The sequence below is a fragment of the Zootoca vivipara genome, chromosome 16 (genome assembly GCF_965207765.1).
Source record: "Zootoca vivipara chromosome 16, rZooViv2.hap1.1, whole genome shotgun sequence".
In the NCBI taxonomy this organism is placed as follows: domain Eukaryota; kingdom Metazoa; phylum Chordata; class Lepidosauria; order Squamata; family Lacertidae; genus Zootoca; species Zootoca vivipara.
The window spans coordinates 18,675,563-18,692,783 of NC_142599.1; the positions used below are offsets into that span (position 1 = coordinate 18,675,563).

General features: G+C 47.7%; 1 protein-coding gene across 9 annotated transcripts in view; it reads left to right on the forward strand.

Annotated features, from left to right (window-relative positions):
* The first annotated feature begins 14,887 nt into the window (after positions 1 to 14,887).
* Positions 14,888 to 17,221, forward strand: part of EMID1 (EMI domain containing 1) — a 75,502-nt gene continuing 73,168 nt past the window's right edge. For 3 of the 9 annotated variants that reach the window (XR_015947380.1, XM_088659232.1, XM_088659235.1), the window contains exon 1: positions 15,063 to 15,455. Coding sequence is in view for 6 of the 9 variants with exons in the window: in XM_088659232.1 (XP_088515358.1) it covers positions 15,205 to 15,455 (251 nt within the window). In the remaining 3 variants the exon portion in view is untranslated. Of the gene's footprint in view, positions 15,456 to 17,221 lie in introns of all 9 variants that reach the window. The other 6 variants (XR_015947379.1, XR_015947378.1, XM_035099171.3 and 3 more) reach the window with 4 other exon arrangements.

A 17,221-nucleotide genomic window follows, 5' to 3' on the forward strand; every position in this document is an offset into this window, starting at 1 on the left:
TCTCTGGACTCTGATGTCTTTTGCAACGACTTAGATTTCCTGGGAATGGTCAGACAACAGAGATGGAAGAAGCTGGTAACACAGTAAACGTGCAATGTGAGCTCTTGCTCAGAACAGTGGAATCAGTTAGGATTCTTGGAAGCGGCTTGCATTAGTCCGGTATAATTCATTCTCTCTCTCTCTCTCTCTCTCTCTCTCTCTCTCTCTCTCTCTCTCTCTCTCTCTCTCTCTCTCTCTCTCTCTCTCCCCCTTGAGTTGAGAGAAAAAGAAGTCACTTTGTTCTTGGCTCCTGGCCTTCTGTATTAAGTGTTTGACCACCAACACGTGAGCATTCAAGGGGCTTGCGCTAGATTCCTCAGAACCTAGCCAAGATTTTACCCTCTTGGTTTGGGAGATTACTCGTCAAACAATATGAACATGACAAAAGTGTAACACACTTTCACTGACTTCAATACAAAATTTGGAAATAATTATAAATCTATGTGTCTTTTTTGAAAATCGCTCCTTGTCTTTCCACCCAAGACGTACTAAAGGCTGAAGGAAGCCTTCGGAGGGCAGTAGATTTAGATGCTGTTCAAGTCTCTGTCTTTACCCCCTGCAGTGCAGCCACACTTGCTTATTGAGTCTGTAGGTATGTGCTTTTAATAATCGAAGGCTGTAATTTTGGTGGCGGAGGCTTTTGGAGCCTTTCCTACCATGGCTAAAGAGTTCTAAATTAGCCTGTCCCAGGCTGCTGCCCTAGAGATGTTTTGGACTACAGCTCCCATCAGCCCCAGGCAGCATTGCTGCTCTAGCTGGGACTGATGGGAATTTGAGTCCAAATCATTTAGAAGCTGCCACCCTAGAGAAAGCTGTTTAAATCGTTGGGTCTTTCAACTGTTGAGGCAGTTTACTATGCAAATAGATGGTAAAAAGATTACAAAGCAAGTCCCAAAGTTCATGCTTGGGCTAATGTTGGGTGCCAGGTCTAGAAAGTCTGCTGCTCTAAATGCTGCGCTACATGATCCAAATCCCCCTTGCAGCTTTGGCACCTATATAGGTGCTGACAGCTAGAGGCACCCCCTTCCAGCCTTTTCCTGCTTCCCTTAAGAGTGTTGTTGCTTGCTTCCCTTAAGAGTGTCCAAATTAAATGGCCATCACATAGCAGTGTTGCTTTTTCTCTCTCAGCTTTCCACAGGGCCAAAGCTTAGTGGCAGAGCTCCTGCTTTGGATGCAGAATGTGAAGAATCCCCAACACTTCAAGATAGAGCTGAGAGTGGCTCCTGCCTGAAAAAGGAGTTTGAGCACTGTTGGGCTAGATCAGGCATCCCCAAACTTCGGCCCTCCAGATGTTTTGGACTACAGCTCCCATCTTCCCCGACCACTGGTCCTGTTAGCTAGGGATCATGGGAGCTGTAGGCCAAAACATCTGGAGGGCCGCAGTTTGGGGATGCCTGTGCTAGATGAACCAGTGATCTCACTTGGGTATAAGGCACCTTGCTGTTTAAGTCAGCTGTTTTGTAACAATCATGAGACCTCAGAGGAATGACCTCATTCTCTTGGCAGAGTGTCTCCTTTGCATGCAAAAAGTCTCCAGTTCATTCTGCAGGTAGGGCTGGGGAAATGTACCTTGCCCGAAATACTGGAAAGCTGCTGCCAGTCAGTGCAGACAGTTCTGAACTAAATGGACCAATGGTCTGACTGCATTAGGCAACTTCCTGTGTTCTCAGCTCACTTCCTTGTTCTCTGCAAAATCAGCTGTACTTATACTGTAGACTAGATTGACTTTTCTAACTCCCTGGTCCATGGCCCAAATGATTGTTCTTTAACCTATCTATGCATGGCTTTTGGGGTGGCAGTTGATGTCCCAGTCTTAGGGTCTCCTTAGGCTGGAGGATTTATGAATGGGCATAGGAAGGCCAGGAGGAGAGAGGTGGAAGTGGGTCTCCTAACATGGGCTGGAATGCAAGACACCCCAGTTTATGGAAGTCTTCAGGCTCTGCAGTCTCACAGCTTGAGCAGACCCTTGGGAACAAATGTGGCTGACGTATATATGATTGCGCCGTGCCTGGGGAATGGAACAAACCCGGCTGCAATTGAGCTTTGAGAGGCAGCTGACTGGGTTCTGCCAAAGCCACCCAGAAACTCTTTATTTGGAAGCCTTGGTGATAGATTCCAGTCTCCCAGAACAGTCTTGTAACCATGTTTGGTTCCATCTGCCCTGTTGCAGTTCTTCAGCTGATTTCAGACAACTTAATCACTTGCAGGTCTTTCCTGAAAAATACACATTTCTCTGCTGGCTGGGATGTATGTAGCAGATTTCATTTTTAGTCAGGCTGTGGCCCATCTACCCTGCTCTGGTTGCTGTGGCTTCCCTCTGGGGCAGGTGTGGGGGACCTTCAGCTCTCCTGATGTGGTTGAATTACAAATTGCATCATCCGTGGACATTGACCATGCTTTCTTGAGCTGGTGGGAGATGTTGTTCAGCAACATCATCTGAAAGGTCCCCCACACCTGCTCTGATGTTCCAGATGCTGAGGTCTCTCCTGAAATCTCATGGGTGGACATGCTGGGCATTGAAAGCAAGAGCCCCACTGGATCAGGTCAAAGGCTCAACTACTCCAGCATCCTTTTCTCAAAGTGGCCAACCAGATGCCTCTTTTCGGAAGCCTCCAAGCAGGACCTGAGTGCAAAAGCAGAACTCACCCCACTTGTGTTTCCCTGAGAACTGGTATTCAGTGGCGTACTCCTTTCCAGTAGTGGAAGTAGAATGTCGCTGTCATGGCTCATAAAGGTAAAGGGACCCCTGACCATTAGGGCCAGTCATGACCGACTCTGGGGTTGTGGGGCTCATCTCGCGTTATTGGCCGAGGGAGCCAGCATGCAGCTTCCAGGTCATGTGGCCAGCATGACAAAGCCGCTTCTGGTGAACCAGAGCAGCACACAGAAACGCCATTTACCTTCCCGCTGTAGCAGTACCTATTTATCTACTTGCACTTTGCTGTGCTTTCGAATGCTAGGTTGGCAGAAGCTGGGACCGAGCAACGGGAGCTCACCCCGTCGTGGGGATTCAAACCGCCAACCTTTCTGATCGGCAAGCCCTAGGCTCTGTGGTTTAACCCACAGCGCGTCCCGTGTCATGGCTCATAGATGGGCTTTTTATCTGCAAAGCATGTGGTTTACCACTATGCTACATTACTGCATTTAAAAAACAACAAAGCACTTAGCAAACGTGGGACACTAAGAGGCCTAACTAACAAAGATGATTAAGAAACTATCCCGCTGGACCTATCCTAATCATCAGGCCCCAAACTTCCATCTATATTCCAGCTTTCTGTTTTGTTTTTTTATGTGTTCAACTGTGTTTCTGGAACCTCGCAAACAGGATCTGAAAGTAGCAACTTCTTGGAAAGGGCAGCATAGGTACAAGAGAGCGGAGAAAGGGAGAGAAATTGTCTTGTGTTTACAATTTTATTCATTACATTTATATACCATATTTTTTTCCAAGGAGCTCATGGTTGTGTGCATGGTTCTGCTCCTCCCCATTTCATCTTTGCAATAACCCTGTGAGGCAGAGCAGGCTGAGAGAGGGTGGCTGGCCCAAGGTCACCCAGTTCATGACTGAGTGGAGATTTGAACTCTGCTCTCCCAGGTCACAGTCCCAACACTAATCATTACATCACACAGACTATAAGATTTAAAAGAGGATTAGGCAAATTCCAAGGAGGATGAGACAGTGGCTACTCAACCTGATGGATATATATCGTTCTACCACCGTGTCAGAGGCAGATTGAGGGTTTCTCATAGGCATCTGCTTGACCACTGTGAGAACAGGATGCTGGACTAGGTGAACCATTGGCCTGATCCAGCAGGCAAGTTTTTGGGAGGTGTTAAAAAAGGTACTGTCACAAACACTCTTAAAATGACTGCTTTTTCAGCAGTACTCAAGACTGTTTTGTTTTGTTTTGTTTTGTTATGGTGAGCCACCATGGAAATCCTTTTATTTTAGGGTGCTAAGGACACCTTTAAAATGTAACCCTAAGGAGTGCACTCGGGGAGCGTTGCCGCTGGATCTGCTTTACCATATCCTGTATTGACTTTTGAGTTAACAATTTGCTTCTTCTGCCCGAGCATTCACACAAAGGTGGGTTCGGCTTTCTAACACACACACACACACACACACACACACACACACACACACACACACACACAACCTGCTGTTTTCACAAGACTATTTGCAGAAGAGCCAACTTTGTGGCTGATGTCGGATGCAAAACAGATAATCTGAAATCCGCTTAGCTTCTAGTCTAGTGCGAGGGAGTATGGTCAACCGCTGGGCATGTATTGTTCGTCCCAATCCACCCTCAAAGGATGTGCTGTTCCCTGGTTGGTTAGGCCTTTTGGATGTTAGCCCACAACTACCCACACGCAAGTTGCGAGGTTCTTCCCAGCCCAAATAGGAGACTGAAGATAAAAATCTGGAAGAGATACTTATCTATGCAACAACACGCATCTCTGGGAGACGCACCTGTGTATAACAGCAAATAGTGCAGATAACATTGGCAAAATATTGTTTTGAATAGAATGAGAGCTCCAGACAAAGCCCTGAAGCAGAACCCAAGCATGGTTCCTACATGTCTCTGATGTAGTGTGGCTGGAAGGAATGGAGTCATTTTGCAACCCACCCATCGCCTTGCCTTGCCTTATTGTACATGTACTTTGAATATGCTCTGATGGTCCCTGTTTATTTTTGGAGGCAGTGATGCTTCTGAATAACAAGCCACAGGAAGGGAGAGTGCTCTTGTGCTTGGGTTTTTCTTGAAGGTTTCTCACAGGCATCTTGTTGGCCACTGTGAGAACAGGATGTCAAGACTAGATGGGTCATTGGTCTGATCCAGCAGGCTCTTGTCCTTGCCAGTGGCAATCTCAGCCTTCTGGTCTCTGTCATTGACCAATTATTCTCCTTGCCTGCTTTTTGAGGCAATTCTGGGATGCTTTTTCAAAGGTGACTTGTTCCTGTTCTTCTTCTTCTTCTGTTAATCCCTTGCTTCCCTTTGCAGTTTTCTTAAGAGCTAAATTTTGGGTGGCTGAAAATGTGTGTGTGTGTGTGTGTGTGTGTGTGTGTGTGTGTGTGTGTGTGTGCATTTTTGCCCCAAATGCACAACTATATAAATGGCGCACACCCACAAACATGATAGCATGATGTAGTACACCGGCGGTCATTTTCTAACAGAAGGTTGCCATGCTTATTTAAAATACTTTTCTACAGCTTTTAAAGGTCAAAACATTCTCAAGGCAATTTGCAATGTAAAACCTGAAACTGTGTGTGTTCGTGTGTTTTTATTGCAAGTATCTAAAACGACAGTATTAAAACAACATTCCAAGTTGAAACGAAAATAAAGTAATAACTGTACAAACAGCGAGCATCAATTAAAAACAGACAGAAATATCCACGTCTACAGGGCCTGTGTAAAAATAGGAAGGGACCCAGGCATAGCTCTCTCATGGAAAGCCATTGCAGCGCATCATGACCAAAAATATGTGCCAGATGCCCTGCACATGTTTTGAACTACATCTCTCCCAGACAGACAGACAATGGTCAGAACTGATAGGAGTTATAGTCCATAACAGAGGATTCCAGGTTGGTGAAGAATGGAAAAAAAAAAGATTTTCTGGCCAGCTGTACAACTGAATGGGGTGTATCAATGTGAAGAAGCCAGAGTCTGCATATGAGCTTTCTAAACATTTTTAAAGACACAAGTATTTTAATGTATTAAATATTTTCAATAAAATGAAAGTAACAAATTGGTCATCACGCCTGAGACTTTGCAGGACCAGGATATGCGATGGGATGTGTGTTTCTGTGGCTTCATTCCTCCTGAGGAATTCCTCTTGCACATTTTGCTATATATTTCTGATTTTAAAAGGTAAAGGGCCCCCTTGACCGTTAGGTCCAGTCGCGGACGACTCTGGGGTTGCGGTGCTCCTCTCGCTTTACTGGCCAAGGGAGCCGGCGTACAGCTTTCAGGCTTAAAAACTGACTCCTTTTTAAAAATATATATATTTATTGAAAATTTTCTCAAACAACAAAACATACAAAAATACAAAACACAAAAAGAAAATACAAAATACAAAAAATACAACACTACAAAAAATACAAAAAAGAAAGAAGAAAAAAATTCTAACTTATAACCCTTATTTCCAATCTATTGTCTTCCTCATTCCTCCTCCTTCTGCGATTATTTACATATCATCCGTAGTAAACTCTAAATCTTATATAATTTCTAATTATTACTTTAATACTACCTTATTTCCCTATCTTTTACATCTTATCCTTTTATATTACTTCTTACTTCTTAATTAAATTATCATTAACTTCTAACATTAAAAACTGACTCCTATCCTTGAGAAAGAGCTCAGAAAATACAGGAAGGAAGTTGAGGGGCCCAAGGCTACCACCTCAGCTGTATTCTTGGCCCAGAACTCGTGACATGATAAAAGATAAAATACCTTTGAAGATACATTTTATGAAGGCCTCAGTCCAGGTTCAAGCTTGGGGCCACTGGACACATTTATGGATTTTGAGAGGGTGGCGTGGGCGCCAGTCACAAAATGGCCGCTGGGTGGGATGTGGCAGAATACAGAATGGCAGCCGCATCTGAAAGAGAGAAAAACAAAACAAAAAAACAGGAGCACTACCATCAGCAGCCCCATCGGTGGGTGGGTGGGTAGGCACGAAGCCTAACACAGTGGCTTCCAAGCTTTCTACCTTCTGACATCCATATCATGCCTTGAAAATGCCGAGATTCTCATGAAAACCTTGAAGCCGCCGCTGCTCCACACTTTTTTATCCAGAGTCCCAAGGGCCTTTCCTCCAGGACAGCGTTTCAGCATGTATCGGAAGTTCAGATCCATACGTCCCTATAGCAAATTTATTAGATCCTGCTATCCTTTCCGCCCTCCCCAACCCCAGATCAAATCAGAAACTGAGATGTCTTCTTTAAATCTGGGACTGTTCCTGGAAAATAGGGACACTTGGAGGGTCTGGAATTCCATAGTTTAACGGTGCAATTCAGGAAGATGTGTGGACAACAAACATGGCTGCCCCATTTTGTCTAGTTTGGCCTACAATCTTGTTGTTGTTGTTTAGTCATTTAGTCGTGTCCGACTCTTCGTGACCCCATGGACCATAGCACGCCAGGCACTCCTGTCTTCCACTGCCTCCCGCAGTTTGGTCAAACTCATGTTTGTAGCTTCGAGAACACTGTCCAACCATCTCGTCCTCTGTTGTCCCCTTCTCCTTGTGCCCTCCATCTTTCCCAACATCAGGGTCTTTTCCAAGGATTCTTATCTTCTCATGAGGTGGCCAAAGTATTGGAGCCTCAGCTTCACGATCTGTCCTTCCAGGGAGCACTCAGGGCCGATTTCCTTCAGAATGGATAGGTTTGTGCCCTCCATCTTTCCCAACATCAGGGTCTTTTCCAGGGAGTCTTCTCGTCTCATGAGGTGGCCAAAGTATTGGAGCCTCAGCTTCACGATCTGTCCTTCCAGGGAGCACTCAGGGCCGATTTCCTTCAGAATGGATAGGTTTGATCTTCTTGCAGTCCATGGGACTCTCAAGAGTCTCCTCCAGCACCATAATTCAAAAGCATCAATTCTTCGGCGATCAGCCTTCTTTATGGTCCAGCTCTCACTTCCATACATCACTACTGGGGAAACCTACAATCTAGGGCCACTCAATAAGGACATGAGGCAGACCTGTGGCGGTTCAGGTCCACCCTACTTAAACCTAGCAGGGGACGCACGTCGCCCTCTCCTGAAGCAAAACATGACTGGGCTGGGGGGCTGGAGAGCTCTATAATGGTGGAGAAGCTGTTTCTCATGGAAGTCTGTTGGCCATTATGGGCCTTTGTGAAGAACCTCCAAAACCACTCAGCTCACAAATATCTCTTACGTACATGCAAACACATGAATAATACACGCACGTACACACAACACACACATAATCCCACGAAAGTGGCCTTCGACTCTGCAAAGTCCTTTGTCCCTCTTGGCTGGCAATAAATTGTCACCCTTGCTCGCACAACAATGCGCCCCGGCAGCATATGGAATTTGTCACAGCCCAGCCATTGGCCTGCAACTAATTTAGAGCACAATAGGACGGGCTATGCTCTCCGCGCCCCCCCCACGTCTCCCCGCTTTTCTTTCCTCGCACTCGGTCCGCCGTAATAAACACCATCTGCTTTCCCTTCCTTCTTACGCCGATTTGCAGGAGACTCAACAAAAAGAAAATAAGATGAAAGGACTGACTCCTCGCTGCACCTTGCCCTGTTTGCAGAGCTCAGCTCTTCCAAATAACCTCCCGCAGCAGGGTTTGTGAGAATTTGCTTCTCGACTGGGGTGGAAAGGAAAGGAAAATATAAAATACATTCCATAGGGGCGTGAAACGGCCGAGCCTTTTTAATATTGAAGGAAAAGATAAGGACCCATGCCCCATAAATTTGGCAGAAACAGGTCCATACACAAGGATAGCAAAAAATACAGGCCAATTCAGTGTGTATGGACTGCAACCTTAGTGCGAGGCAGGGCCCAGCCCTAGAAGGCTGTTGTTCACATTGTGTTCTGCAGAAGATAAGGGGGTGCTTGCTGATCTGTGCAGTCACAGAAGATGGTTCAGGAGGTGCTATTCTAAGACAGCCTTTGCCAAGTTCAACTCTCCAGATGTTTTGTGCTATAGTTTCTGGGCTGGTGGGGGGTGGGGTGGGGTGTTCTGGGAGTTGTAGTCCAAAACATCCAGAGGGTTGGCAGTTTAGTGCATGGTGTGGATATTTTTGTTGCATTGATTCGTTTGATTTACTTTAATAAAATAGAAAAAATAAAAAGGGGGAGAAGCTACTGTTCCCAGGGTTCTTTGGAGGAGACAGTGACTTTGATGTGGTATGAAACGGCTTTAAAACTATCGTGCAGATGGAGCCTAAGTTACAGCCTTTCCCCAAGAGAAATATCTTCCTCCTAGGAACACAGGAACACTTGCCTTATACCGAGTCAGATCAATGATCCATCTAGCTCAGTATTGCCAACACTAACTGGCCGCAGCTCTCCAGGGCTTCAGACAGCGAGTCTCTCCTAGCCCTACTTTGAGATACTGTACTGGGGATTGAACCTGGGACCTTATGCATACAAAGCAGCTGTTCTACCCCTGAGCTATGAACCTTCCCCTCTCCGAGCAACCATTAAAAAAAGGGTGGGGAAATAAATGAAGGACTCATTGACTGAGATGCATCTGCGATGGATGTGGGGCGTGAGATGCTCCCTTCACTTGTCTGTGAGCCTATCCTCCTCCCGACGCTGCCAGACGATGTTTACAGACAACACAGGTGTTCATCTGCGTTGCAAGCCCTCTGGCACCGTCCCTGGAACATCGGAGCTCTTTCCACAATGAAGGATTGTGCGCTGCAATCAGAGGTAGCCAGATCTGGGGACCAGAATTTGGCAACTGGCTGAAAAACTGAAGGAAACGAGCATGCCATAATTAGTTTAATTGAGCTAAATTCTATACATAAACAATCTAAGACACGTCGGGGGCCTTCTTCCAAAGGGGTCCCCCAGCCTCCATCCCCTCCCCATGTACCTATCGGTCTCTCACACACAATTACACACAAAATCTCTGCCTGGGTGCCTGCCAGGAGTTTTTTGATAGCTCAAGGCAGGCCAAAAAACTCCCATTGATTGAGCTTTTCATATACTTTGCCTATAGCAGGCATGTCCAACAGGTAGATCATGATCTACTGGTAGGGTGTTCCTGGTAGATCTCTGGCCCCTCAGCGATCTCCTTCCCCCCCCTAAAAGCTCAAGAACTTTGGCTTCCTAAAAAAAGGTCAACAACTTTGGTGCGACAATGGGTAGATCACGGCCAGTTTTTTTATACTGCGGTCTATTGGGAGTTGGACGTACCTGGCCTATAGTATTTCTGTCTTTGAACAGCCTAGCCCACGTTAGCTCTACATTTATCAGAAAGTGGTCACCTTTTATTTTGGCTGGGCTCCTGCATATTCCAGTCCCCTCCTTTTAGCTGCTAAACAAGCCAACATTCAACAGGTGCAGCTGTGGCAAACTTCATCTGTTGAGTTTTAACTTGACTCACATTTGTCTATCCTAAACCTACTACCAAACGACGCTATCAGGTGACTCTGAGTTTGAGTGTTATGAGCATGAAAACTTTGTTCCTGCTGCTGATCACTGAAGCTATATATGAACTAGGAATGCTCCTCAATAATGTAAGAAAAGCCGTGCTTTGAATGGGTCAAAGGCCCATTCAGTCCAACATCCTCACCGCGGCCAACTAGACGCCTACAGGAAGTCACAAGTAGGAACCAAGTGCAACAGCAATTTCCCTAGTTGTGATTTCCAGCTACTTTCCAAGGCGGGAGTCAGGAGCAGGTCAGCAATAACTCACAAGGTGTCAATGAACTTAACTCTTGATTCAAAGAAACAAAGCAGCCAAGGCCTAGTGAGCACAGCAACTCTTCCCGGTGGACTTTGCCACAGTGTCGAGGCAGTTGCAAGGAATGAAGGTCCCTGCCTTCCCATAACTCTCTAAATTTCCTCCTCCCCTGGATTGTTCCCAAGCAATCTGAGACTTCTTTGCTTTGTCTGCCTTTGTTCCGCCCTCTTCATACCTCTTCTGGCTCTGGGAGACCAGGGAAGAGGGAAGCCGGTCGCAGCAGGATGGGGAGTCTCCCTGGCTTCTTCAGCAGCCTACCTCATCTCTGCATAGCGGTCAACTCCCGGATTGAAAAATAAGGGATCAGCAGCGGCGTGGCACTGGAAGTTGCTTCTACGCATGTCCAGACATGTGTAGAAGCGACTTCTGGTGCCACTCTGCCCGACTTCCAGTGCCCAGACATGGGCAGAGCGGCACCCGAAATCGGTTATGCGCATGTCCAGACATGCGCAGAAGGAGCCTCCCTGGCCGGTAGGAGCTACTTTATAAATCCGGGGGATTTACGGGATTTTTTTCAATTCGGGATAACAGCGGGAAACGGATTTAAATACGGGGGTTTCCCGCAAAAAAAGGAGACTTGACAGCTATGTCTCTCTGTCTCCTGGGCCCCCTTCCTCTCCTGCCTCTGAGGCTGGACTGCTCTCTGCCACAGACTCTTCCTGCTCACTAAACCCTGTTACGTCTTCAGCTTCTGACACCCCCCCACTCTGCTCCTTCTTCTCCCTCTGACCACTCATTGTCTTTCTACCACCAACCCCTGGCTCTGAGCCTTCTTTGCTTGGGGGTGTTTCCCAGCTGGTGCCCCCACCACTACTTTGCATCCAAGCCAGTCCATGACACCAGAAGTCATCAGTTCTCAAAGGTTTTGAGGGCATGGAGGTCCTCTTGAAGCAAGGATAGGGAACCTCCAGCCAGCGGGCTTTATATGCCCCAGCTTCCCCACAAGCCCCACCCACCTGCCCCATCCATGCCTGACATCGTTTAATAATTGCACAGTGTCTAGGAGGGGATGTAGCATGGGCAAATGATGTGGCAATCCTGCTTTTAGGGAACATTGAGTGAGTAGTGCTTTGGGGAATGGACACCACTGGCCAGCTTTGGCTGTGTCGGCTTCCTGTATTAACCACTGGGGGGCAATGTCTCTCCTTAAATGAGTACACACTCTAGTGCTCTTAATTCAGATTAGAGCTGGGGCACAGGTTGAGGTTGGGATTGATGAATCCCAAAATGGAATTAAGATTGCCGGAAGAAATATCAACAACCTCAGATATGCTGGTGACACAACCTTGATGGCAGGAAGTGAGGAGGGATTAAAGAACCTTTTAATGAGGGTGAAAGAGGAGAGCACAAAATATGGTCTGAAGCTCAACATCCAAAAAACAACCACAACAAACCCAAGATCATGGCCACTGGTCCCATCACCTCCTGGCAAATAGAAGGGGAATAAATGGAGGCAGTGAGAGATTTTACTTTCTTGGGTTCCATGATCACTGCAGATGGTGACAGCAGTCACGAAATTAATAGAAGCCTGCTTATTGGGAGAAAAGCAATGGCAAACCTAGACAGCATCTTAAAAAGCAGAGACATCACCTTGCCGACAAAGGTCCATATAGTTAAAGCTATGGTTTTCCCAGTAGTGATGTATGGAAGTGAGAGCTGGACCATAAAGAAGGCTGATCGCCGAAGAATTGATGTTTTTGAATTATGGTGCTGGAGGGGACTCTTGAGAGTCCCATGGACTGTGAGAAGATCAAACCCTGAAGGAAATCAGCCCTGAGTGCTCACTGGAAGGACAGATCATGAAGCTGAGGCTCTAAGACTTTGGCCACCTCATGAGAAGAGAAGACTCCCTGGAAAAGACCCTGATGCTGGGAAAGATGGAGGGCACAAGGAGAAGGGGACGGCAGAGGATGAGATGGTTGGGACAGTGTTCTTGAAGCTACCAACATGAGTCTGACCAAACTGCGGGAGGCAGTGCAAGACAGGAGTGCCTGGCGTGTTCTGGTCCATGGGGTCACGAAGAGTCAGACCATTGTCCTTCTGGGCATGTATTTGGTTGAGGTTGCTGAATTAGAAAAAAAAGTAATAAAGTGCATATATGTTATGTGTGTATATACATATCTATAAATGCACATGCCCATACACCACATGTAGAGAGATGGGAGTAGACACGCATAGATCTTAGAGACAGCTCTTGGAGCGGTTACAAGGTAGAGTGATGAATGAGAATCATCTCAACAGCCTCCAGTGACTTTGGCGTTGGCGAGCTCTCCCCCCCCCCCCGAAGATAAAGATGTTCTTGTTCCTGGTGGGAGGGAATGAAGAGAGCAAGGGAAGCAGAACAAAGTGGGGGTCTTGGCTGCTCAGGCAAAACCACCCTGCTCTTCATGCACTGCTCCCATAGAAGAACGCACAAGGTTATCTCCATGCAAGATTGCTCAATTGCTCCTGGTACCAACCTCGGCCCTTTGGTGCATCTCCATAAACTGCCCCCCCCCCCCCCCGGGCAAGGCTGTGATGATGTTTCTTCCACCCATCATCACAGAAGAAGATTCCACCTAAACATTAGGAAGAACTTCCTGACAGTAAGAGCTGTTCGGCAGTGGAATTTGCTACCGAGGAGTGTGGTGGAGTCTCCTTCTTTGGAGGTCTTTAAGCAGAGGCTTGACAGGCATATGTCAAGAATGCTTTGATGGTGTTTCCTGCTTGGCAGGGGGTTGGACTGGATGGCCCTTGTGGTCTCTTCCAACTCTATGATTCTATGATTCACCCTAGCACTGCCAGAAGCTGCCCCTAAGTCACTTTAGCACACACACAGTGCCACAAAGCAGCTGCATTGCATGATCTGAGGGTGGGGGGCACCGGAGGCCTAGATTGAGGAGAGGGCAAGAGGATATGGCCCAATCACCTTCTCAATCCGGCCCGCGGACGGTCCGGGAATCAGTGTGTTTTTACATGAGTAGAATGTGTGCTTTTATTTAAAATGCATCTCTGGGTTATTTGTGGGGCATAGGAATTTGTTCATCCCCCCCGAAAAAAATATAGTCCGGTCCCCCACAAGGTCTGAGGGACAGTGGGCCGGCCCCCTGCTGAAAAAGTTTGCTGACCCCTGAGGTAGCACATGCTCCAGGTGGCAGGTTATGGGGCTGACGAACAGCATCCTGCCCTGAAGATGATGTGGTATGGGAGAGAGAGAAGAGAAAGATGTTGCAAGCAACACACACTCAGTTCCTCCCAGGTTTTGCAGCTCCCAGCTGGGAATGATGGGAGTTGTACTTCAAAACCTATGGAGTGAAACGAACTGGGGAAAACTGGTGAATGGGATTTTTTTCCTGGGTAAGTTTTACTGAAGTTAAGTGGAGAAATAATGGTCATGGGGCAAGTCAACCCTTCTCTTTCCCCCTGGTTGTTCTTCTCCTTTGAGATGTCCTCCTTTGAGCTGTATTTCTCCCACAGAGGGGAATATATATATATATATATATATATATATATATATATATATATATATATATATATACAGGTTAAACAAGGGTCACACACTGCCGACTCTTTTTGCAGGTCCTGCCTATGTGCAGGTACCCTCTTGGAGCAGCTCCACACAAAGGAAAGGGGGCAGATTTGGGGTGCCACGCAGTTGCCCTTCATCACATGCCGAATCTGCCCCCCTCTGCTTTGTAAAGGCTACCTTGGCAACAGGAGGTGGGGGAGAGACAGGAGTCGCTGGCTTCCTGAAAAAAGCCGGTCTGTGTCATAGCTGCCAAGTTATCCCTTTTTTTAAGGGATTTTCCCTTATGCTGAATAGGCTTCCTCGGGAGAAAAGGGAAAACTTGGCAGCTATGGTGTGTGTGTGTGTGTGTGTGTCCTTTCTTTGTGTGTGTGTGTGTGTGTGTGTGTGTGTGTCCTTTCTTTTTCTGCTTAACAAGGCCAAGAGTGAATAGGGGAACATTTCGAGGGGTTGAACATGAAAGACTGAGAGCGGGGGGGGGGGCAAATGAGGAGGGAGGGGACCCTTTGCAAAAACCTCGGCCACTCTCTCTGGTTTCCTCAATCTAGTCGAAGGTGGGGGGGGGGGTAAGAAAAGGGGAGGGACTTGCAGGTGAACTATAGATATATGTTGCATTGGATATGCAAATATATTTTGCAAATAAGGCAGAGGCACCTTGAGCCGAAAGTGGGAAGGGTTAAGAGTTTCAGGCTAGACAAAGTTCTCCTCCGCCCCCCTCCTCCACCCTCTGCTGGAAATCCAGCCCCCGTAAGGCTACCCTTCCCCACTGCCGGGGCCCTCCAGCTTGTGGGGGAGGAGGAAAGAGGAGGCCCTTTTTTTTACTTTTGCGCTCTTTTGATCTATCCGGCGCAGCCTGCACGCTTTTGCAGGCGCGCGCAGCAGCTGACCAGCGCCCTCCTGTAGCCAAGCTGGATGCGGAGAGAAAGGAGTTGAATGCCATTTTCTCCTCCCGTGCTTTTCTTTTCTTTTTTTAAAAGATAGATCTCACTCCTGCTTCTATATATTTGGGGTTTGCAGCTTGTAAGCAGCAGCAGCAGCGCGCAGCTGAGCTCCCCCCCCCCGCTCTGTTTTGGCTGAAGCCCCTGGATTTATTCCGGCTGTGCGCTCTCTCTCTCTCTCTCTCTCTCTCCCTCCTTTGCCAAGCGGAGGACGTTTCCTCTCGCGCGGTTGCCTTGGCTGGGCGTCTCAATGAGGACTCCTTAAGCCGGCGAGCCTTATGCGCGTCGGGGTGCACGCACGGTTCGCTCGGGAGGTTTTCCACCCATTCTCCCCGCCATCAGAAACACGGTTGCCTGGAGGAGGACGGACCGGCTCTCTAGCTGCCCCGCGGCTCCTTATGGAGACGGCCGGGAGAAGGCGGCGGCGCTGGCCGGGCTGCCTCCGAGCTGCGCTGTGGCTTTGCTGCTTGCTCCCGGCGCCGGTCAGCTGCACCTGGAACCGCGCGGGGCTCCAGTACGCCAATCGGAGGTAAGGCGGGCGTGTGGTTACTCCGGGTGGCTTAATGCGGATTGTGCTTTTTAATGCCCAGAGCTCCTTGGGCTAGGCCTATCGAATTGCCTCTGGGAAGCTGGCAAGCCCTGTTGATTTATCTCATTGCAGATAGACTGCTCCTACACAGGGGAGCCCCATGTAGGTTTCCTATTTTATTTATGTCATTCATAGGTTCACCTTTTCCTCCAAGGAGCTCAAAGTGGTGTGCAGGAGTGCTGGCTTGGCCCTGCGACTGTGGGTACCTGGGGCTGTGGGCGTCATACAATGGGCCCCTTCATGGGGAATTTTGTGGGTGCTGGGGCACCCAGCGTCCCAGGGAGTTGGCACCTATGGTGGCATGCATGCCCCTTCCCAGCTTTATGTAACCCTCCACAACAGCCTTGTGAGGTTGGTTAGGCTGAGAGGCAGGCCCAAGGAGACCCAGTGAGCTTCCTGGCCAAGTGGGTATTGGAACACTGGTCTCTCCCAGGTCCTCGTCTGGTGTTCTAGCCATTATGCCGCACAGTCATGTTATTTACTAAGAAAGGTTTCCAGAGTGGCTAATGATCAAATCATACATGAAGCTGCCTCAATACCGAGGCAAGTCATTGGCCCTTGTAGATCAGTGATGGTCACACTGACAGGCAGCAGCTCTCTGGGGTTTCAGGCAGGGAATGGTTTCCTCCCACATATGCAGACGAACTGGTGAATGAATGTAGGACCTGTATGCAAAGTGACCGCTTTGCCATTGAACTGCAACCCTCCCTTTCTGATATTTATTGTCTTAGCTGCTGTTGCCACCCTGGTGGATGAAGGGCAGTAAACAGAGGGAACAAATAGCATAAGAAATAAAAATGAAATGAGAAACAACGGGGCACACACAGAGAAAGGGCTGGGCAGGGAGGAGGAGAAAAGCAAGCTCAACTCAATCAGCAGAGCGTGAGAATCTTAATCTCAGGGTTGTGGGTTCAAGCCCCGTGTTGCACAAAGGATTCCTGCATTGCAAGGGGGTTGGACTAAATGACTCTCGTAGCCCCTTCCAACTCTGCAATTCTATGATATACCAACCAGCTGGGATGGGGATGGAGAGAGTAATGGATGTGTTCAGACTATGTGAATTTGCACCAACTTTTGAAAACCGCCTGGGCTGCTGGCCACCAATGGATCTGGTGACAGTGAATTTGATAAGTTAATTGTGCTCTGTCAGCTCTGAAGTTAGGGTTAGTTCTGAAGGCATGTTTTAAATAACCATATAAAAGTTGTATTAACTTTTATACTTGCAGTGAAGGAAATTAAGGAATGGTGAAATGATAGGACCTCCCCTACCCTCATTTTGAATATCGTTTTAGAGCGCTCCTAGTCTGTATTGCGGGTCTTGCAGGGTAATGACTAATCTAGCTACAGTACTGAATTTAGGTATAAATGGCAAAGGGTAGCTGTGGTTTTGGTTCCCGCATTGGCTCGGGAAGTACAAGCTATGTCAGCTCGCATCAAAACGCGAACCGGATCAAATTTCTCTGCCATCCTTATTTGTGACACGTATTTTTGGGGTAGCAAGTCTTGGTGAAAGGGCCCTTCCAAAGGTTTTGCTAGCAACATTGGCTAGCAATAAATAAAGCAAAGGACACCTGCAACAGTGTACATAGAACAAGGCAAGTTAAGCAAGGGTGGCCCATGTCCCAAATACAGGTGCCACTTGTTCTTTATCTATCACTTTTATATCCCACCAAGGAGCTTGAGACAGCACAGATGGTTCTCCCCCG